Source organism: Maniola jurtina, chromosome 24, assembly GCF_905333055.1.
Source record: "Maniola jurtina chromosome 24, ilManJurt1.1, whole genome shotgun sequence".
NCBI lineage: Eukaryota > Metazoa > Arthropoda > Insecta > Lepidoptera > Nymphalidae > Maniola > Maniola jurtina.
The window spans coordinates 2255695-2282765 of NC_060052.1; the positions used below are offsets into that span (position 1 = coordinate 2255695).

Here is a 27071-nt window from a genome sequence, read left to right on the forward strand (position 1 = left end):
AGCGCGGTGAAGTGGGGAGGTGTACTCCCGCACAGCGCGGCGTCATTCTCGGTTCAACGCTGCGGTGTGCGGTGTGCGTCACGGGTGTGCGTCACGGGTCAATATGGAATTTTTCGAAGACAATTTAATAGAATTAGTTCGCAACTATCCTTCTTTATATAAAAATAAAGACAAAAAACTTCTTCCTCTTCAAGCAAAGCACAAATTACAGAAAAATTGTTCATGTTCACGTCTCCCTTGGTAGCTGCGGCAAAATCAACTGACCACCACCACCGCAGGGACGCTCTGCGTCGTGACGCTGCGTTGCGGCGCATACCGCAGCGTTGTGCGTCATGACCACCAGACCAAAGCTTTACGCGGCCACACTACGTCTCTGCCTCCATTCCTCGCTCTTTCCCATGCCACACGGGCAGTGTGTGGACGGGGACGGGGACGGGGTCGGGGGGGGGGGGGGGACGGGGGGGGGGGGGGGGTAAACGTGCGCAATAGGCAAACGCCATACTGCTAGCTGTCATCGCGTGGACGGCGAGCTTTCTGCTAGCAGTTGGCGCGTGGACATCGAGTTTTCCCGCAATCGAGCCGCTGGAGTCCCATTGTTACCGCGGTTTGTCTGTCTAGGCCTTTACCGTTGACTTAATCAATGTTCATTGCAAAATTAGAATTCAATCAAGGTTTAATGTTTATGCGAGTTTATCGCATAAGGTACCTAAAATTAGAAAAAAAAATCTAATTAATTTCAATCTCACGTAGCGCAAGTTCTGCGTCGGTTTAGTCTTAGAAAACGTTTTTTTTTTTTATTGCCGCATATGTTTTTTTATATGTTATTTTTTTTAAAATAAATCATAGTATAATATAGGTATAACATATTGCACATATTGTTATCAATGAGATTTGGTTACGTTTTTATACTCAATTTCTTACATTGTAAGTAATAAGTATCAATATAATCCTCATCTTCAAGCGATAGACCTTCACTGCTATAGAAAGGTCTCTTGTGTGTATAGGGTAGGGACCTCCACAGTCCAAACACCACGATCTTACGCCGCGCCGCCTAAATACAACAGCTCTCCCTGCGACTCGTTTGATGCCCTCTGTCCACCTGGTTCAGACGATTCCAGCACCTTGGGACCATCGGTCTATCGGTTCTTCGAACTACTAGCTACTTCATTGCCACTTCAACTTGGAAACCCGCTGAGCTGTCGATTACTCTGGTTCTCATACAAATCTCCTCATTTCTGATTTGATCACACGAAGAAACTCTAAGCATAGCTCTCTCTATCGTCCGCTGAGCGACTCTGAGGTTGATGGGCCATGTCAGAGCCATTTTTTTATTTTTATAGCCTAGCGTTTGGCTGCAATCAGACCTGTTAGCATTATTAATTATTCATTATTGTGGATATTCATTAACACGTTGCTTCTATTATTTTTTAACCCCCGACCCAAAAAGAGGGGTGTTATAAGTTTGACGTGTGTATCTGTGTATCTGTATGTGGCCTCGTAGCGCCTAAACGAATGAACCGATTTTAATTTAGTTTTTTATCTACAAAGGTACCTACGGCGAGAGACGATTGATTGGTGGAGAAGACGTTAAAACAGAAAAACGTTATATGGTGAGTACCGACTAAGCACTGGCGTGCACAGGGTTCCAGGCTTCAAGTCAATACTGAATAGGCATCTTATAGGCGAGCGCGCTCGATCTAGGCTGCATCATCACTTGGCAACAAGTGCAGCCAAGCGCTTTCACATCACACTATCCATACTAATATTATAAATGCGAAAGTGTGTCTGTCTGTCTGTCTGCTACCTTTTCACGGCCCAACAGTTTAACCGATTCTGATGAAATTTGGTACAGGGTTAGCTTATATCCCGGGGACGGACATAGGCTACTTTTATCCTGGAAAATCAAAGAGTTTCCACGGGATTCCTAAAGACCCATCTGCTTAACCGATTTGTATGGGTACCGAGGTAGCTTGCATCCTTGTAATTGATATAGGCAACTTTTTATCCCGGAAAATCTAACAGTTCCCACGGGATCTTTGAAAACCTAAATCCACGCGGACGAAGTCGTGGGCATACTCTAGTAATATTATAAAGGCGAAAGTTTGTGTGTATGTGTTGTTACTCTTTCACGCAAAAACCACTGGACGGATTTGGCTGAAAGTAATGGAGGTAGATTATACCCTGGATTATATAAATAAATAAATGAAATTAACACATATACTACTTTTTATCCAGAAAAAATCAATGAACTCTCGCAGGATTTCAAAAAAACCTATATCCACGCGAACGTAGTCGCAGGCATCATGTAATAGTCTACAAATTAAAGGAAAAAAGATATTTTCTTCTATATTTGTCAGGCATACCTACTAAAAGCCAAATCTTCCATCCGTAACTATGACGCGTGGATTTGCGGAGGCGCCATAGTCAGTCGCTGGTTGATGTTGACCTCCGCGGCATGCGTGGAAGATGTGCAGAATATGTACGCAATTGCAGGCACTGAGATGTATGTCAAAGAGGGTGAATTGGACGACAATGTATGCACGCGCCATATGAAGAGGAAAGTTATCTACACTTGGGTTCCTATTGGTGAGATTCTTACACCCGTATTCACAAACGTTACTATGAGGTCTCATAGTGCGCTCAAATGCACAGTGTAGGTTCCACCAATCAGATTACTGCATCACGTCAGTTTACAATGATCTGATTGGTGGAATCTACACTATGCGTTCGAGGGCACTGTGAGGCCTTATAGTAATGATTGTGAATACGGCCGTTAAGGTACATGACACGGGTCTGCCCGCGAAATTCAAATTTAATTTGGTTTTTCGCAATTTGTAAACTATTACGACAAAGTAGGCTTATGGCATTTTAATTGCGCCAATGGGCCCAATGGCAGTATCATCTTCACAGGTTTATATAAAAATCTTTACTTGAAAGTGTTCAGTTTAAGAAATTAATCACAATAATGAGTTTGACATGAGTTACTCACAAATTAGTCGATACTATAACTATTTTTTTAAACTGGACCCTTTCAAGTAAAGATTTTTATATAAACCTGTGAACATGATACTGCCATTGGGCCCATTGGCTCAATTAAAATGCCATAAGCCTACTTTGTCGTATTAGTTTACAAATTGCGAAATACCAAATTAAATTTGAATTAATTAAATTTTTTTATATAAACCTGTGAGTATGATACTGCCATTCGCGCAATTAAAATGCCATATTCAGCTTATTTTGCCGTATTAGTTAACAAATTGCGAAAAACCAAATGAAACTTGAATTTCGTGGGCAGACCCGTCGCTTCCACCTTAACTGACTTCCCGCAGCTATCGACTACTCTTGCTTATTTTGGAAAACTAGGCATTTTTTTGGATAAAAAATATATCTTGACGCAAATTCGAATCTGTGAGATAAATTAGTAGCGGGTGGTGAATTTCGTGAGCATCAAGTGACCACAGACGTGACTTCAGCGCTGTTCTGAGACAGAGCAGGACGGAGCGACGCGGGTACTACTACTGGATCGCGAATTTTTCCAAACAATAATTTCTCGTGGCGTGTGGAAGTCCCTACAAAAGACCTGTAGGTATGTTTATCGGTTAATGATGATGATGATGAACTATGCCTATCTAGAGTTTTATTAATATCTTTGCCCCCAGCCTACGACTTACAATACGATCAAGTATCAAAGTGGTCCCATAACGACGTTGCCATAGTGACGGTCGAGAGACCCTTTGTATCGAGCGCCAAATCCTGGAGAGATTGCTCCTACCGCCCTGATATCATACCCGTCAACTTCGACCCCAAGTATGAGGAACCAGGAACAGGCGCTATTGTACTTGGATGGGGTCATACTAGCAAATGGAGATTTGTAAGTAAGGGTTTTTTCATTCCTTATCACCCTCACGTCCCATTTGTAAAACCACAGAATAGTACCTGCTAGATACAAAAGGCTTACTAAGCAAAGACGTTTAAATAAATAGCGATTCTTGCTACGACGCAATAAAGTGCATTTCAACTCGCACAGCGCTGCGGCCTATAGTTTACTTTCTATCTCTTATCGCTCTCGCATTTTGTGAGGAGATCAGTGATCAGTAGTGAGCCAGCAGTGGGTTGATCATACGTAGCTGTAGTGAAAGTTGAGATCCCTTCGTATCGAGCTCCAGATCCTGGAGAGATTGCTCCTACCGCCCTGACGTCATACCCGTCAACTTCGACCCCAAGTATGAGGAACCAGGAACAGACGCTATTGTACTTGGATGGGGTCATACTAGCAAATGGAGATTTGTAAGTAAGGGTTCTTTCATTCCTCATCACCCTCACGTCCCATTTGTAAAACCACAGAATAGTACCTGCCAGGTACAAAAGGCTTACTAGGCAAAGGTGTCTAAATAAATAGCGACTCTTGTCACGGCGCAATAAAGTGCATTTCAGCTCGCACAGCGCTGCGGCCTGTGTTACTTTCTATCTCTTAAAGTCATATCTCTTATCGCTCTCTCTCATTCTGTGAGGAGACCAGTGATCAGTAGTGAGTCAGCAATGGTTGATCCGAAATGGTTGAACCAAATGGTTGATTGAAAGGTTGATGAAGGGTTGATCATACGTAGCTGTAGTGAAAGTTGAGAAACCCTTCGTATCGAGCTCCAGGTCCTGGAGAGATTGCTCCTACCGTCCTGACGTCATACCCTTAACTTCGACCCCAAGTATGAGGAGCCAGGAACAGACGCTATCGTACTTGGATGGGGTCATACTAGCAAATGGAGATTTGTAAGTAAGGGTTCTTTCATTCCTCATCACCCTCACGTCCCATTTGTAAAACCACAGAATAGTACCTGCCAGGTACAAAAGGCTTACTAGGCAAAGACGTTTAAATAAATAGCGACTCTTGTTACGACGCAATAAAGTGCATTTCAGCTCGCACAGCGCTGCGGCCTGTGTTACTTTCTATCTCTTAAAGTCATATCTCTTATCGCTCTCTCTCATTCTGTGAGGAGACCAGTGATCAGTAGTGAGTCAGCAATGGTTGATCCGAAATGGTTGAACCAAATGGTTGATTGAAAGGTTGATGAAGGGTTGATCATACGTAGCTGTAGTGAAAGTTGAGAAACCCTTCGTATCGAGCTCCAGGTCCTGGAGAGATTGCTCCTACCGTCCTGACGTCATACCCGTTAACTTCGACCCCAAGTATGAGGAGCCAGGAACAGACGCTATCGTACTTGGATGGGGTCATACTAGCAAATGGAGATTTGTAAGTAAGGGTTCTTTCATTCCTCATCACCCTCACGTCCCATTTGTAAAACCACAGAATAGTACCTGCCAGGTACAAAAGGCTTACTAGGCAAAGACGTTTAAATAAATAGCGACTCTTGTTACGACGCAATAAAGTGCATTTCAGCTCGCACAGCGCTGCGGCCTGTGTTACTTTCTATCTCTTAAAGTCATATCTCTTATCGCTCTCTCTCATTCTGTGAGGAGACCAGTGATCAGTAGTGAGTCAGCAATGGTTGATCCGAAATGGTTGAACCAAATGGTTGATTGAAAGGTTGATGAAGGGTTGATCATACGTAGCTGTAGTGAAAGTTGAGAGACCCTTCGTATCGAGCTCCAGGTCCTGGAGAGATTGCTCCTACCGCCCTGACGTCATACCCGTCAACTTCGACCCCAAGTATGAGGAGCCAGGAACAGACGCTATTGTACTTGGATGGGGACATACTAGCAAATGGAGATTTGTATTGTAAGTAAGGGTTTTCACTCAAAATCAACACCACGCCCAAAACTACTCGTACGTGTACCTACATGGTCTTACAGTGACGATAAACACTTCGTACTAAGCAGCAGAACCTGGACAGATTCCTCATAGACCAGTTGTTATAGATGCCAGGCCCATCCCGTCCTTTCGTGGCCATGGCCCATGCAACTGGGTCGAAATATCGACAAAAAAGTCGGCAAATCGTGGTATGTATCGGTCACCTACAATTTATTGTGTCGGTAAACCACGAAATAAGCTTAAAATCACTACTCGGATTATACGAGTAGGTATGATTGGTCGGAAACACAGATTGCGGAAGAATATTCCAAATCTTAGCCATGCGTATGAGGAATGATGACGCAAAACGTTTTGACGAACGAATGGAATATAAACTTAGATTAAATTATTAATTTTCAGACGAACAGCACCGACGATTTGAACCAAAGGCAACTTCAGTACGCCTCCGTATCAGTTCTAGACAACGAAGAATGTAAGAAGTCCTTCACAACACCTGAAATGGAGAAACAAATAGACGATTACATGATTTGCACGTTCCACGATGGCAATTTGGATGAGACGGGAAAGATGATTGGATCCCGAAAAAATGCTAACGTATTATTTAGAATTTTTATACAGTACTCTATTCACAGGAGAAGTTAGTACAGGGCTTTCTTTGTTACGTATTCCCATACAAATGACAAGGACAAAAAACCAATGGGTTCAGTTCACATCGCTTGGTATATATTGTTGTACATTCGTATTCATGAACTCAGATATTTTTCTTCTTTCATTTGTCATAACACTCGATATAATAGCATAAAAAAAACTTTTGGAGACCCCCACTTCTTTTGATTTAACATCCGTTAGGTCAATTTATTTCGTAAAAATTGTAGCCTATGTCACCCGGATCTTTCCAACGAATCAATTGACACCTCATTCATCAAAATCGGTCCAGTAGCTTAGGCGCTACGGTGGGACACACACAATCTGGATACAAACATACATACATACATAGACTGCTAAAATCATAACCCTTCTTTTAGCTTTGCCGCAGTCGGGTAAAAATACAAACTAATTTATGATTTGTAAAATGACCTCTAGGTCGCCATTACGGTTGACGGTGAAGAGATTACCGATATGAAAAAAGTAGAAAAGTATTTGAATAGTACTCAGAAACGTTTTAATTTAAGGGATGGAAATATGGAAAACCCAAGAAGAAGAAAAGGATTCTGTCAGGTATATTAATTACTAGAACCTTGGAACCACAATGTCTATTGGTTGTTCACCCCCGACCCAAAAAGAGGGGTGTTATAAGTTTGACGTGAGTATCTGTGTATCTGTCTGTGGCATCGTAGCTCCTAAACTAATGAACCGATTTTAATTTAGTTTTTTTGTTTTAAAAGGTGGCTTGATCGAGAGTGTTCTTAGCTATAATCCAAGAAAATCGGTTTAGCCGTTTGAAAGTTATCAGCTCTTTTCTAGTTACTGTAACCTTCGCTTGTCGGGGGTGTTATAAATTTTTAATTTACACTTGTTTGAACTATGTGCTCTGTCCATTGCCACTTTAGCTTCGCAACCCGTGAGCTATGTCGGTTACTTTGGTTCTCCTACAGATGCCATCATTTCTGATTTATTACTAGCTTATGCCCGCGACTCCGTCCGCGTGGACTACACAAATTTCAAACCCCTATTTACCCCTAGGGGTAGAATTTTCAAAAATCCTCTCTTAGCGTATGTATGTGTCATTATCTGCATGCCAAATTTCAGCCCGATCCGTCCAGTAGTTTGAGCTGTTGATAAATCAGTCGGTCATGTTCGCCTTTTGTACCTAATATAGTATAATATATTACTTAGATATAAATTAAAAAAAAAACATACTTATTATAAACAAAATACTTTTATTCAATTAGACTTTTACAAGTACTTTTGAATCGTTAAGAGCATAGCTACCACTGGATCAGAATGCCAATAATACTATGATTCGCCCCTATGTTTTCCACAGAACGACCATGGCGGTCCATTAGTCACTTGGATAAATGATAAAGAACACGTGATCGGCATAGCATCCGTGTTCCGCGTTGACAACCAATCCAACTGCATGGGGCCATTCCTGTATACCAGCACTACGAAAAATAGGGAGTTTATTGAGTGCATTCTTAGGTATTTTCCACCCGATTGTGTAAGAACTACATAGTCTGTTGTTTGTCTTGTGGAAGGCTTCGGCCGTGGCTAGTTACAACCCTACAGACAAAGCCGTCCCGATTTAGCGTTCCCGTATGATGCCGTGTAGAAACCAAAGGACGAATTTAATGAATACAGTCATACCCCTTCCAGGTTAGCCCGCTTCCATCTTAGACTGCATCATCACTTACCACGAGGTGAGATTGCAGTCAAGGGCTAACTTGTATAAATCCAAAGTATCGTAAAGTCTCATGCACAAAAAAAAAGCGAAAAAACAATCTTACATTAATTTCTAAAAGCTCGCTAAGTAGGTATTTCAAATAAAACATCTGACTGACACTAGAGGACAACAAACGTTGTCGCAGGGTCAATGCCGGGTCGTAGGTGGGGCATTAACCCCGAGCTTTGCACGCTATACATTGAGGGTTTGAAAAATATTAAATCGATAAAACTACAAGTATAATGCTAATGGTAGTCGGTATTGGATTGTGTTTAGTTAGTGTAATAATAGCGCTAAGTTTTATTTTTGTTAAAGAAAATTAGTCATGCTAAATCATTACTAATGCTTCCTTTCCCCCTCCAATTAAGCGTAAAGCTTGTGATAGGAGTGGGTACGACAATAGTGCAACGGGTTGGGATTGAACTGCTGGCCTTTCGGAATTCAGTCCGCTCCTCAACCGTTGAGCTATTGAGGCTATTGGGGTATTTGCTAGCGTTCTAAACCCTATATGAATTTTGTTTCAGTCAAACCGATGGTAAAGTAAGAAGAAGATTGGTATGCGATACACCGAAGAATGGCAAGGAATTCGTTATAATACGCCGCTGCATAAAATGGACTGATACCAACACTAATAGGTGAATGTTTTAAGAGGGCTCTCTCCGTCACTCGTTTCATACAATCGTAGTTCCAATTTCATTTGAATATTAAGCAACCAAAGTCCATGAAATTTTGCAGACATATTCTAAAAACTAATATCTATGTCTGTGGTTTTCCAGATTTCTGTTAAAATATTCGGTTTCAAAGTTACGCGGTCTTAGAAATTTACATACAAATCTTTGAGCCCCTGTAATTTTAAAACTACATATTTTTAGAAAAATCTAAAACACCACAGACACAGATATTAGTTTCTAGAATATGTCTGCAAAATTTCATGGACTTTGGTTGCTTAATATTCAAATGAAATTGGAACTACGTTTATATGAAGCGAGTGACGGAGAGACCCCTCTTAAACCGCTGTACTCGTAAACGATGTATTGTCTGCAGTCTGCCTGATGGACGGGTCCGATATTTGTTTGCAAATGCAATTGAAACCTTGTCAATGACATTGCATTCTACCCTTTGAGATGGATGATTATCATACAATATGAAACGAGTGGAAACGAGTGACGGAGAGAGCCCAGTTAAAGCTTAAAATTAAAAAAAAAAACCGGCTTCAAAGTCTACCTATAGCCATTTCAACGAACACGAAATTATTTCACTCATAAATAATGGCTGCGACTTCGTCACGTGGATTTGAGCTTTTTAATAAACAATCCCGTGGGAACTCTTTGATTTCGCAAAATTTCGCCGTTGATTTTTTTTTATTATTAATTTATTTTCAATACTTAGGTACATATAGCCTTACGCAAATCGTAAATCTTAATTTACGCAAATCTGTTCAGAAATTTCTGATATTTCGGTGTACAAAGGTAGAAAAAAAAACAACTACTAGTTTTTGTAAAGTCAATTAAAAAGTAGCCTATGTTACTCCTAGGTTAGTTCTCTACTTGTTTGTGAAAGTCCCATCAAAATAGGTTCAGTCCGAAGCCCGTTTAAACAGACAGACAATTTTTTTTTAAAACGTGTGATTCAGTTATGGTACATTTCAAAAAAGCATATGAGCTTAATATGAGATAGTTATTTACAGACAGACACTTCAATTTTTAGGTTCCGTACCTCAAAAGGAAAAACGGAACCCTTATAGAATCACTTTGTTGTCTGTAAGTCTGTCTGTCTGTCTGTCTGTCTGTCTGTCTGTCTGTCCGTACAAATACCCGAGTACGGAACCCTCGGTGCGCGAGTCCGACTCGCACTTGGCCGGTTTATTTATAAGTATAGATTGTGTAATTTTATTTTCAGGCTGGCGCGAAACCTAAGCGTTCACTTGAGACCTCAGATATCCATAAAGCATTACGGATGAATATAAAATATTATGAATGAATGAATTTGAATGCCAACTTGGATTTGTAAAGCTGACCAATATTTTATTATGTATTAACACCTTTATGTACTTGTATCTGGAATAAATGAAATTGTTTAGATTGAGTTTCCTTTAGCCCTAATTCGCACGAGCGTTAAAAAAAGCGTTAAAACTCGGCGTTGCTCTGAAAATACAAAGTGCGCGTTAAAAAAGCATTGACGTGTGCAGATACTTGGGGATGCATTTGTTCTATTTGAACGCTTTTTTAACGGACGTTAAAAAAGCTCTCGGGCGAATGAGGCCTTAATTCAGACAACAGATCCATGCATGTCAAGTAACTGAAGAGTTGGGGCGATTATGCACTGCATCCGATCCGAATCCGTGAAAATATGTTCCGAAGTAGTCATAGAACTATTTGTATGGTAGCTTACGCACTAGCTCCGACTCGAACTCGAACGAACTAAACGAAATCAGGGTTACAATTTAGACCTAAATTATTGACCCCTGATTTTCACATTTACAACAATACCTACTCGTATGTCCAGCTGTGGACATCTATCATTAGATGACGACGAAGAAAACGACAAATATAATTTCCAAATTTGCTGTAAATTCTGTATACATAGAAGAAAAGCCAATTTAGTATTTCGCTAAACAATAAAAGCTTTGTTTCCCCCGGTATCGCTTTTCAACGCTTTCATTCAGTTTAATTCTTTCCTAGAATTACTTTTAGGGTTCCGTATTGCTAGAGAAAAAAGGAACCCTTGTAGAATCACTTCGTTGTCTGTCTGTTGTGTTTGTCAAAACCCATCAAGGGAATTAAAACCTATAAGGTACTTCCCGTTGATCTAGAATCATGAAATTCGGCAGGCAGCACTTAATGTAACTCGAGTACCTACAGGAAAAATCCGAAAACCCTGAATTAGTATCACAAAAAAAATATACGATGGTACGGTAACGTTTGTGTGCGAGTCTGACTTGCACTTGACCGCTTTTTAAGGTTTCGTACCTCAAAAGGAAAAACGGAATCCTTAGACGGTCTGTCTGTCTGTCCGTCTGTCCGTCCGTCCGTCCGTCCGTCCGTCCGTCCGTCCGTCCGCCCGTCCGTCTGTCTGTCAAGAAACCTATAGGGTACTTCCCGTTGACCTAGAATCATGAAAGGTAGGTAGGTAGGTCTAGCAGAAGTACAGGAATAAATCAGAAAACCGCAAATTTGTGGTTAATGTCATTAAAAAAAAATTAAAATGTGTTTCAATTTTGAAAGTAAGATAACTATACCAAGTGGGATATCATATGAAAGGGCTTTCTTTTTGTACATTCTAAAACAGATTTTTATTTATTTTTATGTTTGATAGTTTTTGATTTATCGTGCAAAATGTTGGAAAACATACCCGAGTACGGAACCCTCAGTGCGCGAGTTTGGCTCGCACTTGGCCGGTTTTTTATTTCAATCGTCCAGCCAAAGACCCAACTCCGAATAGCTTTGAGGCAAACAAATATTTTGTGCAATATTCTAGTTTTATTATTTCGATTGTATTGGGATTTTCTAGCTTTGTTTTGTATATTCTTTGTGAGAAAGCTTTGTGAAAATTTTACTATCACTAACTTGCAGTGAGTTCGATAGTAAATAGAACGTAGGACCTTTAAAATTTAAAAAAACAAACAAGCCTTTATTTATGTTCGCTATAAAGAGTTAAAAAAAAAATTCTTTAAACTTTTACTATCACTTTATTACTAGCTGATGTCCGCGACTTCATCCGCGTGGATTCAGGTTGTCCGAAATCCCGTGGAAACTCTTTGATTTTCCGGGATAAAAAGTAGCCTATGTGCTAATCCAGGATAATATCTACCTCCATTCCCAACCAAATCCGTCTAGTAGTTTTTGCGTGAAGGAGTAATAAACATACACACACACACACACACACATACACACAATCTTTCGCCCTTATAATATTAGTGTGATAGTGTGATACGTCATTACACAATTTTTATGTAAGTAATGGATAAGATTGACAAAATTGTCCTTTATCGGACATATTAAAATATTCATATTAAATTAAATTTAATATATATTGGCGTCACTCAGAAAAGCAGGTATTATTTAAATATTTTTATCGAATTATTGGAATGTCCTCTCCAAAACCAACACAAAAAAAACACAAGTTTAATGTGTAAGGTTATCCGAGAGTTTTAATCTAAACAAACTAATGCCAAAATAAATAATTTAATTAGAGCGTGATTGCTATCACAACATCTAATTATCAGTTCACAACCCAAATACCGAAAATATGCGATATCGCTCCGAATCTCAGAAGGAGACTGAACTAAAACCTTCGAAACACCCGTATTTATGCAAGTTCAATCTTGTTGGCCACCTAGCAACAGATTGTAGGTATGACATCGAATGAGCCAAATATCGATTTTATCAAACTACCTGCATTAGGTAAATTAATAATTTTATATTATTTTTGACAACTCAAATCAACTTTTTAAAAATAACCTTACATATATTACTTAATATATTCAAATTATAAAAGTAGTTTAGTTTAAACATATTCGCTCTTATACCATCTTTCCACTGTGCAAACTTTTTTTCTTCAATTATACCTAATATTTTTTATTCAATTAGCCTATTTTTTTAAATCTTTAGCAAAATGAAACCATGCTACGGATTTCAGCGGCACCAGAACCCAAGAACAAAAACGATTAATATGACGCATGCAATGAATGAAAAGTAAATTAAATTCGGTGAAAAGTTTGATAAAAGCTTGTAGATAAATCTGTCACAGCAATGCAAATCAAAGTCCGTCCGTTCAAAGTTGCAGTCAACAGATTGTCGAATATAAAAGCAATGATTTCGTGAAGAGATGCAAATTGCGATCTATTCGAAATGCTTCGATTTTCTTAAACTTATAACAGTCGGTTCACACAGTTTGCCCTTAGTCATTGTTTAACAATCAAACAGTGGGGTAACGCGTGTACTTAGGGGCCGTCCATTAGTCATGTGTTGTTTTTTTTTGGCATTTTTTAACTCCTCTCCCCCTTGATGATAAATGGTATTAAATATACATATTACGTGTATTTTTAGTAACTACAATTTGGTATTAAGGCTACAAAGAATCTTATTTTTTTTAAAATATTTTTAAAATACAGGTATAAGTATCATCTACAGCTGTATATTTAGAGGCAGACCACACAGCTTCACAAAGTGCCTCAATAGCTCAACGGTTGAGGAGCGGACTGAATTCCGAAAGGTCGGCGGTTCAAACCCCACCCATTGCACTATTGTCGTACCCACACCTAGCACAAACTGTACGATTAGTTGGAGGGTAACGGGGAGTATTAGTCATGATTAGCATAGCTAATAATCTTTAAAAAAAGTAGGTGTTTGCGGTAATAACTCAATGACGATAGTAGTCGCCCAAATGACAAGTTAGTCGTAACTCACACATTATCAAAAAACCGGCCAAGTGCGGGTCAGACTCGCGCACCGAGGGTTCCATACTTGAGTAATTTTCCCGACATTTTGCACGATAAATCAAAAACTATCATGCATAAAAATAAATAAAAATCTGTTTTAGAATATACAGGTAAGTCCCTTTCATATGATACCCCATTTGGTATAGCTGTTATCTTACTTTGAAAATTGAAACACATTTTAATTTATTTTTTAAAGATGTAACCACAAATTCTCGGTTTTCAGATTTATTCCTGTACTTGTGCTATAAGGCCTACCTTCTGCCAAATTTTATGATTCTAGGTCAATGGGGAGTACCCTATAGGTTTTCTTGACAGACACGACGGACGGACGGACAGACAGACAACAAAGTGATCCTATAAGCGTTCCGTTTTTCCTTTTGAGGTACGGAACTGTATGATGAGGCCAACTATATGATGGCTAAACTGTGGCATAAGTATAAACTTGTTTAGCCGTCACAACTGCCACACACAATGAAGACTTCAGCTGCGACACTTTGCAAAAGTTCGCTTTATGATATTACGAAGAACTCTGGGAAACTTCGTGTGGATACTTTATCAAGAGTTAACCCTTTTGGGGTTTATTTAGACCTTTCCACCCCTTTTGGAATTTATTTAGAGCTTTTCACACCTTTTGGGGATTATTTAAAGCCTTTTAGGGTACCGTACCTAAAAAGGAAAATAGGAACCCTTATAGGATCACTTCGTTGTATGTCCTATAGGGTAGGTAAGAAACATAAGGGTAGGTAAGTAACATAGGTAAGGTAGGATAGGGTAGGCAAAACCTATAAACCTAGGGAGAAGTACCCGTTGACCTAGAATCATGAAATATGGCAGGTAGGTAGGTCTTATAGCACAAGTAAAGGAAAAAATCTGAAAACTGTGAATTAGTGTGAATCACAAAAAAAAAATGTGTTCACGAACATGATTAGTTTACTAAATCACAAAATAAATTACTATAGACCCCGGACCCACCGAAAAGGATTTTGACGTCTTAAGAGGGGTCTCTCCGTCACTCGCTCCATACAAAAGTAGTTCCAATTTCATTTGAATATTAAGCAACCAAAGTCCATGAAATTTCGCAGACATTTTTTGGAAACTAATATGCCTGTGGTTTTACAGATTTCTGTTAAAATATTCGGTTTCAAAGTTACTCAGTCTTAAAAATTTACATAAAAATCTTTGAGCCCCTGTAATTTTAAAACTACATATTTTTAGAAAAATCTAAAACACCACAGGCACAGATATCAGTTTCCTGAATATTATGTCTGCAAAATTTCATGGACTTTGGTTGCTTAATATTCAAATGAAATTAGAACTACGATTGTATGGAGTAAATGACGGAGAGAGCCCTGTTAATCAAAGTGATAACAACATTTTCTGTTACTTTGACGAATCAATCGTCTAATTCGGGGCCAGTTACTTTGGAAGCTTCGTTGAGTTTCCAACTTTAGGGTTGGAGACATTGAGTTAGAGACTATGGAGTAGCAAACCTCTTACACTCTTCCTCTAACATATTCCATATTCCGTATTCCCTATTGATCAGGACCGTGATTCCTTCCATTATTTACATGTACTGAAGGTCTTACTGAAGGATTACGCCATACATTCGCAGTTTGAAGTGATCAAGAAAAGGCTGAAATTTTTCTTTATTATATCTTGTCTATATTCTCCTTAAGTAAGTGTAATATCCTGTCCCTTTCTTAAAATTTTTTCTGTTTTGACATTTGTGACAATGTGAGAAGACTACAAGGTCTAGTCTTGAGTCATGCATCGATTGTGACTACAAAGATGGGAACAGTTAGTTAGGTTGATTCTATTTTGCGGAGTATTCATTGCTACTCTAGTAAGCAAACCAACTCTCTGGTCGGAGTGAAGTTATTGATAAGTTGAAGATTGTACAAAATTGTGAATTTTAATTAGTTCAGAGACTAACTTTAATAACTTGTTATTAACTTATTTGGTCCTTTTGTTGGCAGAATTGTAAAGGGCATCATTCACAGTTCAACTTGTAGGCCAAAGTCTAAGTTAAATATTAAAGTTAATCTAGCTAAGTCAATATTGCTATACTGACTTAGGCTTATAGGCTTGCGAAACTGAAGTGGCAATGGGCAGGGCACATAGTTCGAAAAATTGATAGTCGTTGAGGTACCAAGGTGCTGGAATGGTGACCTCAAACCGAAAAGCGCAGCGTTGAAAGACTCCCATGGACAGAAGACATTAAGGGACTTCCAGAGAGCCGCTGGATACAGGCGGCGCGGCTTAAGACCGTGGCGTGTGAAGCCCAACCGTGGACGCTTAGTGATTTAGTATTTTTCAAACCTGCAATGTATATCGTGCAACACTCGGAGTCGTCCTACGACGCGCATTGACTTCGCGGCACCTAACTACGCAACATTCGTTGACCTCTAGCGTCAGTCAGGTGTTTTATTTGCAATACATTGCATGCTTAAAAGCAGGATTTTAAAAAAATCGCGTTTTTTTGTGGTATCTTATCAGTAATCATCAGTACTATCACCTGTCTTTGTTTTTGTTAGCGTTCTTATTACTCCCTGTACCATCTAGTTAATTATACGATGCGTCTATATAGAAGTGCTTCGAGTTTTCCTAATTTTTAACCCCCGACCCAAAAAGAGGGGTGTTATAAGTTTGACGTGTGTATCTGTGTATCTGTCTGTGGCATCGAAGCTCCTAAACTAATGAACCGATTTTAATTTAGTTTTTTTGTTTGAAAGGTGGCTTGATCGAGAGTGTTCTTAGCTATAATCCAAGAAACTCGGTTCAGCCGTTTGAAAGTTATCAGCTCGTTTCTAGTTACTGTAACCCTCACTTATCCGGGGTGTTATAAATTTTTACTTTACACTTGTTGTCCAATCTACTCTTTTTTTTAACCCCCGACCCAAAAAGAGGGGTGTTATAAGTTTGACGTGTGTATCTGTGTATCTGTGTATCTGTGTATCTGTCTGTGGCATCGTAGCGCCTAAACGAATGAACCGATTTTAATTTACTTTTTTTTGTTTGAAAGGTGGCTTGATCGAGAGTGTTCTTAGCTATAATCCAAAAAAATTGGTTCAGCCGTTTAAAAGTTATCAGCTATTTTCTAGTTTTCTTGTAGAAAAGAAGGTTAGATAATCGTTAGGTTCATAATATTCAAGTGTCAATTCACAAATGTCAAGCTGTCAAGATGGACGTTGCCTAGATATACCTACATAATTATTTATTTGAAAATGATTTGTCGGGGGTGTTGAAATTTTTTAATTTACACTTGTATACTCATTATTTTAAGAGTTTTTTACCGTTTGGAATATGTCACTCCGTAAGGCCACATTATACAACCACTTACAGTACAACCAAATTAATAATGCGCATAGAAATCTTCGTCACTGTTCGGCAACGGTCGTATGATACACATGATATTGACTCCTATTTGTTTATAACAAGGTGCAAAATGCAAGTGCATTGTTTAAGGCTCTTACGATTCAATGATTCGGAATACGACAGTTAGCGAAGATCTGCATGCGCATTATTAATTTGGTTGTACTGTACTTGCGTAAGGCTTTCTTGTACAGCTGTAACAGAGCCCTAGCCTCATTGAACTGGTTAACAGTGCTTGGCATTACCACATCCTTGGGCAATTTATTCCATACTAGCTGATACCCGCGACTTCGTCCGCGTGGATTTTTAGGTTTTTGACGTGACAACGTCTTATAATTCGATAGAGCCGGCTGCACGCACGAAAAAACATGACTCATGCGGCGTTACCTCGCTCTGAGGCGTTCCATGTAAGGCTTGAAGTGCAAGCGAGAGCGCGGAACGAGCGACAAAGAAGCACAATCGGCCTTTGTTGTCACGTTCAACTATCGTCAGTAAACCGACTTTACAGACAACCAATTTTTTCAATATCCCGTAGCCTATATATTAATTCAGGCTATAATCTGTGTTCATTTCGAATTTCAGTCAAATCCGTTCAGTAGTTTTTGCGTGAAAGAGTGTTAGTTGAATATTAGTGTGATAAGCAGATCCATTTCGCGAATAGGCGAAAGCACACAGAGCTAATGCTCGCTCATCGGGTGATCAAATACGCGCTAATGTTTACTGGACGAGCCGTACCTAATCCACTTACCGACTAAGGGCTGAAGCACACTGAGCAAGCTGATTGTGATCAAATTCGACTCACTCGTGTACTGTGTACGGGGGTAGCACGCACACTAATGCAGATGGCGAAGGGAGGGTGAGGGTGTGCGGGCTGGCGTGTTCCACTCCCTCGCATCGTACTAAACAAAACTTTTTTTTTCTTTAACGTAAAGTGCAAGCATGCACTCTACCAAGATGACAATCTAGCCTATTAGTAAATCTAATAAGTAATATTATATTAACCTAGACCTATTACTTATGCCTAACAATCGGCCCGTTGACTTATCTTAGTTTATGGTTAAGAGTTTCTATTAGGAGACACTTTGTTCTTGTGTTCTTGTTGCACTAGCACTATACTTTCACTTTGACTGACGCCTGAAAATTTTCCCAAAAACGTCTTTGACAAAAAAAACTGACGCCTGAAAAATGTTGTTGCTACGCGAACGACTATTCAATCAGCGCGGACTATACACTTCGCGTGCGAGTCCAACTGGCATTTGACCGGTACCTATTTTTTTTTGGAATCCTCGTAGCTTTAGTTTTAAGTTACGTAATTAATTATCACCACTATTTCGTACATATTTAACAATTTCGACCATCAAAAGGAGTAGAAATATACTTCTTTGAATAAATGATTTTGACTTTGAGTTTCACTTTTTGTCCCAGTGTGCCCACAGCCTATGTTCGCCGCTCACACACATTATTTTATATCATTTTAAGCTTTAATATAGATATTTACTTGTTGAGCGCGTTCACAGTACACGCTTCAGTGAATAAACATAGATAATAACATTAGCATCATATTATAATTTAGTATTAACATAATATTCTCGCGGTCTTTTTATTAGTACTAAATACTAAGCATTTAAGGTCAACGCACATTGTCTATCTATATGTAGCGTCATAGTGCTCAAATGAACGACCGATTTGAATGCGAGTTTTTAGGGTTCCGTGCCTCAAAAGAATAAACGGTAACTCTGTCTGTCTGTCAAGAAACCTATAGGGTACTTCCCGTTGATCTAGAACATGAAATTTGGCAGGTAGGTAGGTCTTATAGCACAAGTACAGAAATAAATCTGAAAACCGCGAATTTGTGGTTACATCATTTAAAAAAAAAAATTAAAACGTGTTTCAATTTTCAAAGTAAGATAACTATACCAAGTGGGGTATCATACGAAAGGGCTTTACCTGTAAATTCTAAAACAGATTTTTATTTATTTTTATGTATAATAGTTTTTGATTTATCGTGCAAAATGTTGGAAAAATACCCGAGTACGGAACCCTCAGTGCGCGAGTCTGACTCGCACTTGGCCGGTTTTTTAAATTTGATACTTAATTTGAGAGCGGAGGCCGAATCAGCTAAATATTTCTAGGATCCAAGATTCTTTTAATTAATTTATTTGTTTAATTTTTTAGAAAAGCACTCTTCAGGCCTCACCCAACACGAAGCTAAAAAGGAAGTCCCTTCTAGCCTCGTGTTGTGTTACTTTCAAGTTCCATGCAGTAAATATACTATTTCTCGTATTTGCGCTGCCTTTTAAGAAGATTACTTTAATAACTTTAGAAAGGCTTTCCAATGCTTGCAAACCAATAACTCATCGGGAATGACAGTTTGAAATCAACTAATTGCGTTAAAAAAAACCAAACCTGTTATCGACAAGTGGAAGCTACTGTGCTGAAACTATTTTTTACCTATCAACCGCCCCCAGCTTGGCTCAATGAAAATCTATCTAAATCTCATATTTTCTTTTTCCAATGCTGAATGTTATTACTCTTATTTATAAATGATTTTTTAGTTTACGTACCTAACAAATTATCTAATTCATCAAAATTATCCTACATATTCAACAACTAACAATCATAAAGTGAACAATACCTATTTTTAACCCCCGACCCAAAAAGAGAGGTGTTATAAGTTTGACGTGTGTATCTGTGTATCTGTGTATCTGTCTGTGGCATCGTAGCTCCTAAACTAATAAACCGATTTTAATTTAGTTTTTTTTGTTTGATTATATATTTGAAGAACAGCCAAGGTGGCTTGATCGAGAGTGTTCTTAGCTATAATCCAAAAAAATCGGTTCAGCTGTTTGAAAGGTATCCAGCTCTTTTCTAGTTACTGTAACCTTCACTTGTCGGGGGTGTTATAAATTTTTAATTTACACTTGTGAATAAATAGAAACTTGACTTTAAAAATTGAAAAATGTAGACGAAAAGTTACGTACCTACCTAAGTATTTACAAACTATGATGATAATAATAGGTATTTGTATGACGCAACTAGGCTACCTATTTCTAAAGTTGGCAAAAATCGAACTCAGTCGGACATCTATAAGAAATAATATCTACTTTTTACTCATTTTTAATTTTCATAGCGGCCATTCTGAAATTTTATTATTTCGTGTTTTAGAAATACACATTCTATGAAAATTTCCACTCTCTATCTATTACGGTTCACGAGATACAGCCTGCTGACAGACGGATGGACGGACGGACAGCGGAGGCTTAGTAACAGGGTCCTGTTAATTAAGATCCCTAAAAACTGTAAAATGTAAGCGAAAAGTTACCTATTTAGAAACTATGATAATAATGACGCAACTGAATTTGGTAAAATTGCCAAAAAACTACCTACCTTTAAAGTTGGCAAAAAAAATATGTACAGGCGAAGAGCTGTGATTATTATTTTTGTACCTGTCCTACATTCCACCCCAGACACATCGTTAAAAGTTGTCCGAACCGCATCGCGAACTAAGCTCTCAAACTTTGGACAAAAACCGACGCGAACTTGTCTAACTGTCTAACTAACACACAGGCCTGTGAAACGAATTGGGCTTTAGTAACTGGATTTTACAAAATAACTAACGTAAGATTAAAGTGTAAATTAAAAATTTATAACACCCCCGACAAGTGAGTAACTATAAAAGAGCTGATAACTTTCAAACGGCTGAACCGATGATTATCTTGGATTGTAGTTAAGAACACTCTCGATCAAGCCACCTTTCAAACAAAAAAAAAAACTAAATTAAAATCGGTTCATTAGTTTTGGAGCTACGATGCCACAGGCAGATACACAGATACACACGTCAAACTTATCTCTCTTTTTGGGTCGGGGATTGAAAATAACTAAGGTCTGGGCCCTCAAAGGCTCTTTCTGTATTACTATAATCATAATCTTTTAACTGTCCGCTTAAAACTTGCTAGCTTGATTAACCGTACGTGTTAGTATAAAAGTGTTGGTTTCTAATTAATATTCTCTCTCTGGGGTTAGTTTCCGTAATTATCAACGTAATTCTTAGAACGAAGGACCCTCAAAATACTTGGGGATGTTGAAAGACGAGTAAATAAGTACTCGGCATTCGCTAACAATAGCAGAGTTTGGCCTTTAGCAAATTGAACTTAGATTGAAAAGTTGACCGCGATTTTTGGGTCGCCGCGATTTTTCCCCACTTAGCTAAGTAAATGTTTATTATCTGTCGCTTTTTTTAAGTAACTTCGTTAAGTTAACAAAGGAAGTTATTTCAAGTAAGTGTTTGTATGGCAAAGTTTTTGGGATTTTTGTAAAAAAATGATTTGTTTGAGTTTCTTTCCTGTTACTTTCAGGTTATTTCCTGTAACAGTTTGGCTCAAAGATATCTTTTGACTAGCTGATGCCCTCAACTTCGTTCGCGTGGATGTAGGTTTTTTATAAATCCCGTGGGAACTCTTTGATTTTCCGGGATAAAAAGTAGCCTATGTGCTAATCCAGGGTATAATCTATCTCCATTCCCAGCTAAATCCGTCTAGTAGTTTTTGCGTGAAGGAGTAACAAACATACACACACACATACACACAAACTTTCGCCTTTATAATATTAGTGTGATAATTTGATAGGTACTCATTATAGTTTACCTGAATACATCAAGAATTTCTGAGTTCTAACAGAGTGTTTCTGGTAGAACAAAGCTTCAAGGATTTTAAAGAATTTTTCCTTCCCCTAAACCTATTTTGCTTGCGCAAGCAGAATTTTGCGAATTTTCAAGTATTTAAGCTCTCTAAATCGTCAAATTATCTAGCAGTGTCATGAAAAACATGAACATAACACTTTCCAAGCAGTAAACTTGGCAACAGCTGTTTAATACTTGGATCAAATCGTGCCAAGTTTCATGTTGACGACCGCATTCGAGCGTGTGCTACTAACTAACGCTCGTGTTTTGCACACCCTTACAAGTTTACCTACTTACTACATTTGTATACTACTTGATAAAACTAGGATTTGCCCGCTAGGGAGGTTCTCAATTTACTTGGACTTAAACCGCATGGGTGGACTTCGTCTGTGACGGCGTTTGCTGGCGCGCGTGCTGTGCTTGTTTGGAGTGTTTTTTTTTGTTAAGAGTGGCTGGTTATTGTGTTAGTTGGTATTTTTTGGTGGTGAAACTGACTGGGAAGCGCTCTAAAGGGGCGCCGCGCGTATGTCGGCGGGCGCCGGCGCAGACGGAGTCCATACTTGTATAAATTCAATAACTTGAAAATATCACAAACTTGACATTGGCTAATCAGAGTAAAGCCAGATTTAAAGAAAAAAAAAAAAAAAACCGCATGGGTTTAGAAAGTTGAGAATTTCCATGTATAGGTTTTCTGTATAACGTTGATCTTTACAATATTCTAAACACGAAACACGAAAGGTAAACACGAAAATAAGTAGATAAGTAGTAAACTTTGGCAACAGCTGTTAATAGTTGAATGTTTAATACATGAACAAACTTATGCTAAGTTTCACATTGCGACCTTACTGAATAATGAAGATGCAGTTCGCACGCGTCTTACAACTCTAATGTAATTATTTGGACACTATTTAACAGGGCTCTCTCCGTCACTTACTCCATACAATCGTGGTTCCAATTTCATTTGAATATTAAGCAACCAAAGTCCATGAAATTTTGCAGACATATTCTAGAAACTAATATCTGTGCCTGTGGTGTTTAAGATATTTCTAAAAATGTGTAGTTTTAAAATTACAGGGGCTCAAAGATTTGTATGTGAATTTGTAAGACCGCGTAACTTTGAAACCGAATATTTTAACAGAGTGATAAAGTCCAGGTTAAAAATAATAAAAAACGCCACATTTTGCTTCTTGTAAATCTATTTTGTTTTGAACAAAACTACAAAATTTACACTGGATAAATTCGTTTTGAATTGCGATTCGCGACCGCAAGCGATCGTGCTCATGGCATATTCAAGTATTCGCAATTTATTTTGCATTTTACATCCTACTTGGATCCATACTAATATTATAAATGCGAAAGTGTGTCTGTCTGTCTGTCTGCTACGTTTTCACGGCCCAACCACTGAACCGATTTTAATGAAAATTAGGTACAGACTTGGGATTCATCCCGGGGAAGGACATAGGCTACTTTTTATACCGGAAAATCAAAGAGTTCCTACGGAATTTAAAAAAATTGAAATCCCCGCCGAAGCCGCGGGCATCCCCTAGTTTTTCATAATTTTTCCATTGCAAGTTCCTACTTGAATTTTTCTTTTTTTTTTTTGTTGTAACTATTTCCACTTTCAAGTTATTACACGACTCATGTTTTCAGGGTTCATCATGTGTGTGAATTTCTTTATTCCACCATAAAACTCTAAATGATTGAACAGATTTGGATGTAATTCGTACATCATCCCGAGTGAAACTGTCTATAAATTCTTTGAAAAAAAATTCAAATTGTACCTACCTGCCTAAGTATATTTTGTTTTGCTTTGTATGTGTTTTTACCCAACTGCGGCAAGGCCAAAAGGAAGGGTTATGATTTTAGCAGTCTATGTATTTATGTATGTATGTGGGTATGTATGTTTGTATCCAGATTCTGTGTGTTCCGCCGTAGCGCTTAAACTACTAGACAGATTTTGATGAATGAGGTGTCAATCGATTCGTCGTAAAGGTCCAGGTGACATAGGCTACACTTTATAACTACGGAAAAAATTGACCTTACGGATGTTACATGAAAAAAGTGGGGGTCTCCAAAATTTTTTTTTGCTATTGTATCGAGTGGGATGTCAACTGAAAGAGAAAGAAATTCTGAGCTCATAAATGTAAATGTACCTACTCTAACATTAAAATATACCAAGCGGCAGAAAAACAATTTTAGTATAACATTTCAGCGTTTATTAAGACGATTCCAGTCGGGTTTTAGTTTTCAACTTTATCTTGTTTCTGTATTAATTTTGTGGTGTACAATAAAAGTATATTTATTAATTCATTCGTTCAATATGGCGACTGTATGCGCCATTTTCATTTACTTAATAACTTTTTAGCTCGTCATTTGGCAGGGTAGTCCTGTTTTTAATTGTTTTTATTTTATTATGTGTTTATATCTAGTTAGTTTTCATGATTCGGACGTGTCAGTCTAAAAGCAATCATTGCTTCCAATTAGCTTCATATATCCAGCCGGCTGAAAAACTACTAACATCTGCAACTGACACAAAACACGCGCCCTACGTGTTTTATTTTCAATGCCTAAGGCCTGATTTACACGAGAGCTTTTTTAACGTCCGTTCAAAAAGCGTCCAAATAGAACAAATGTATTACGTCAACGCTTTTTTACATGTGAAACAATACTTGGGAATACATTTTTGTTCTATTTGGATGCTTTTTTAAGAGGGCTCTCTCCGTCACTCATTTCATACAAACGTAGTTCCGATTTCATTTGAATATTAAGCAACCAAAGTCCATGAAATTTTGCAGACATATTCTAGAAACTAATATCTATGTCTGTGGTGTTTTAGACACCACAGACATAGGTAGTAGTTTCATATGAAAGGGCTTTACCTGTACATTCTAAAACAGATATTTATGCATAATAGTTTTTGATTTATCGTGCAAAATGTTGGAAAAAATACCCGAGTACGGACCCTCAGTGCGCGAAGCTGACTCGCACTTGGCCGGTTTTTATTAGTCATGATTGTCGTCAAGCGCGAGCTTATCTCAAAATAATTCAGCGATTTGGCACTAAAACCATAAAGCTTTCATACAAATTGTAAAAACAACGGACACTTTGCCTCTTCAAATCGGCTTCAAAGTCGATTAGCCTACTAATCCGGATCACTCCGTCCTAATAGCAGAGCGACCCAACAGAATTGAATCAAGGGCGGTGTGGTTGTGGTAGGCGATTGCTATTGCCAAAATATCCCCTCTTACTATCAAGATAAAGTCGAAAATCGGTTATCAGATTACTTCAAAACGTGCATTTTATCGAAAATCGAAGCCGAGAAATATGATCTGAAAACCTAATTTGTACATTATGAATTGGTAGCTCATGTTGAATTTTGTGTTATTCAGATTAACGCTTAAGTACATAGAATGTAATTTGTAATTACACTTTGAAACACTTTTAATCTAAAATTATTTAATTTTTCACAATGAAGGCAATATTATAAAACTTCAAATGAGAAAAGCTCATAACAATTTTGTTTGAATAACAAATGTAAATTAAAAAATTTACAACACCCCCGACAAGTGAAGGTTACAGTAACTAGAAAAATCGGTTCATTAGTTTAGGAGCTACGATGCCACAGACAGATACACAGATACACACGTCAAGCTTATAACACCCCTCTTTTTGGGTCGGGGGTTAAAAAGGGAAGGCAAAGTAGCTCAAAGTAGGCTTGTGTTGACGTACGCGTAGCGACAGATTGCATAACAAGTGTAAATTAAAAATTTATAACACCCCCGACGATCCAAAGTATTTGAGTTTTCCAAAACATCATTTTCAAATAAATAATTATGTATTTAGGCAACGTCCATCTTGACAGCTTGACATTTGTCTATTGACATAATATTATGAACCTAACGGTTATCTAACCTTCTTTTCTACAAGAAAACTAGAAAAGAGCTCATAACTCTTAAACGGCTGAACCAATTTTTTTATTTTAGATTATAGCTAAGAACACTCTCGATCAAGCCACCTTTCAAACAAAAAAAACTAAATTAAAATCGGTTCATTCGTTTAGGCGCTACGATGCCACAGACAGATACACAGATACACAGATACACAGATACACAGATACACAGACACACAGATACACACGTCAAACTTATAACACCCCTCTTTTTGGGTCGGGGGTTAAAAATATATTGAAACAGGGCACGCACCTTTTTAACACCTTCGAAATTCGAATATAGGTACCTACTTCAAAAAATTCAAATCACATTACAACGCGTGGGGGTAATGGATTTCAGTTTAATATTACAACCCCGCTAAGCCAAATGTAATGACGTACTTTACCATTAGATAACAGGTCTTGTAATAAGGCATTGTCGAGAAGGGGTGTGAAAAAATAATGTAGAACTTACTAGATAGTCTAATGAAAGCGAATTCATAACGCAAATCTCTTTTGACTCTCTGTGAATAAGCCTGGGTAGGTATTATGAGCTGTCTCTGCAAAGTTTGTAGAGATAATAAACTTTCAGAATTACCGTCGACTCGGCTCATTGTTGAGGCTGGGCTGTGCTCGAAATAATCGCATTTTACCTCTTTTGACTTTATGAGACTTTTCTGAGAGATATTTAGGTCTTTTACCTATTTTTGTTGTTCTAAATTAGCGCTTGACCGTGTTCCTAGCTTTTTAGTTTATTTCCTAGTTTTAAGTATAAATAGCTGACGCCCGCGAATTCGTCCGAGTGGATTTAGGTTTTTCAAAATCCCGTGGGAACTCTTTGGTTTTCCGGGAGAAAAAGTAGCCTATGTGCTAATCCAGGATATTATCTATCTCCATTCCGAATTTCAGCCAAATCCGTCCAGTGGTTTTTGCGTGAAGGAGTAACAAACACACACACACAAACACAAACACACATACACACAAACTTTCGCCTTTATAATATTAAGTGTGATAGTGTGAAGTGTGATTAAGAAGCTATCACTTGCTTTAATGGTGAAGGAAAATATCGCCAGGAAAGCTGGATGCCTGAGAGTTCTTCATAATGATCGCAAATATCAGAGACTGAACAAAATACCTGTAGAAGGTGCTTGAAATACCTGGAGATAGCTAAAAAGCTTTAAGCTCATATTAGGCCGTAACGAATGATTATTTTTTGTCCTAATCACCGTGGCCAATATTTTTATTTCTCAAAATTTATTTTGTACTAGCTGATGCCCGCGACTTCGTTCGCGTGGATGTAGATTTTTTAAAATTCTCGTGGGAAATCTTTGATTTTCCGGGATAAAAAGTAGCCTATGTGCTAATCCAGGGTATAATCTTTCACCATTCTAAATTTCAGCCCAATCCGTCCAGTAGTTTTTGCGTGAAGGAGTAACAAACATACACACACACACACACACATACACACAAACTTTCGCCTTTATAATATTAAGTGTGATAGTG

At 38.3% G+C, this 27071-nt stretch overlaps 1 protein-coding gene across 1 annotated transcript; it reads left to right on the forward strand.

Moving 5' to 3' along the window:
- Positions 1-757: 757 nt before the first annotated feature.
- Positions 758-8789, forward strand: LOC123877510. The gene is made up of 11 exons (XM_045924313.1): positions 758-924; positions 1549-1610; positions 2358-2586; positions 3660-3875; positions 4145-4291; positions 5088-5248; positions 5559-5729; positions 6167-6361; positions 6851-6985; positions 7752-7909; positions 8675-8789. The coding sequence occupies exons 1-11, from the start codon at positions 885-887 to the stop codon at positions 8787-8789; spliced, it is 1629 nt and encodes a 542-aa protein (XP_045780269.1). The 5' UTR covers positions 758-884.
- The last annotated feature ends 18282 nt before the right edge of the window (positions 8790-27071 follow it).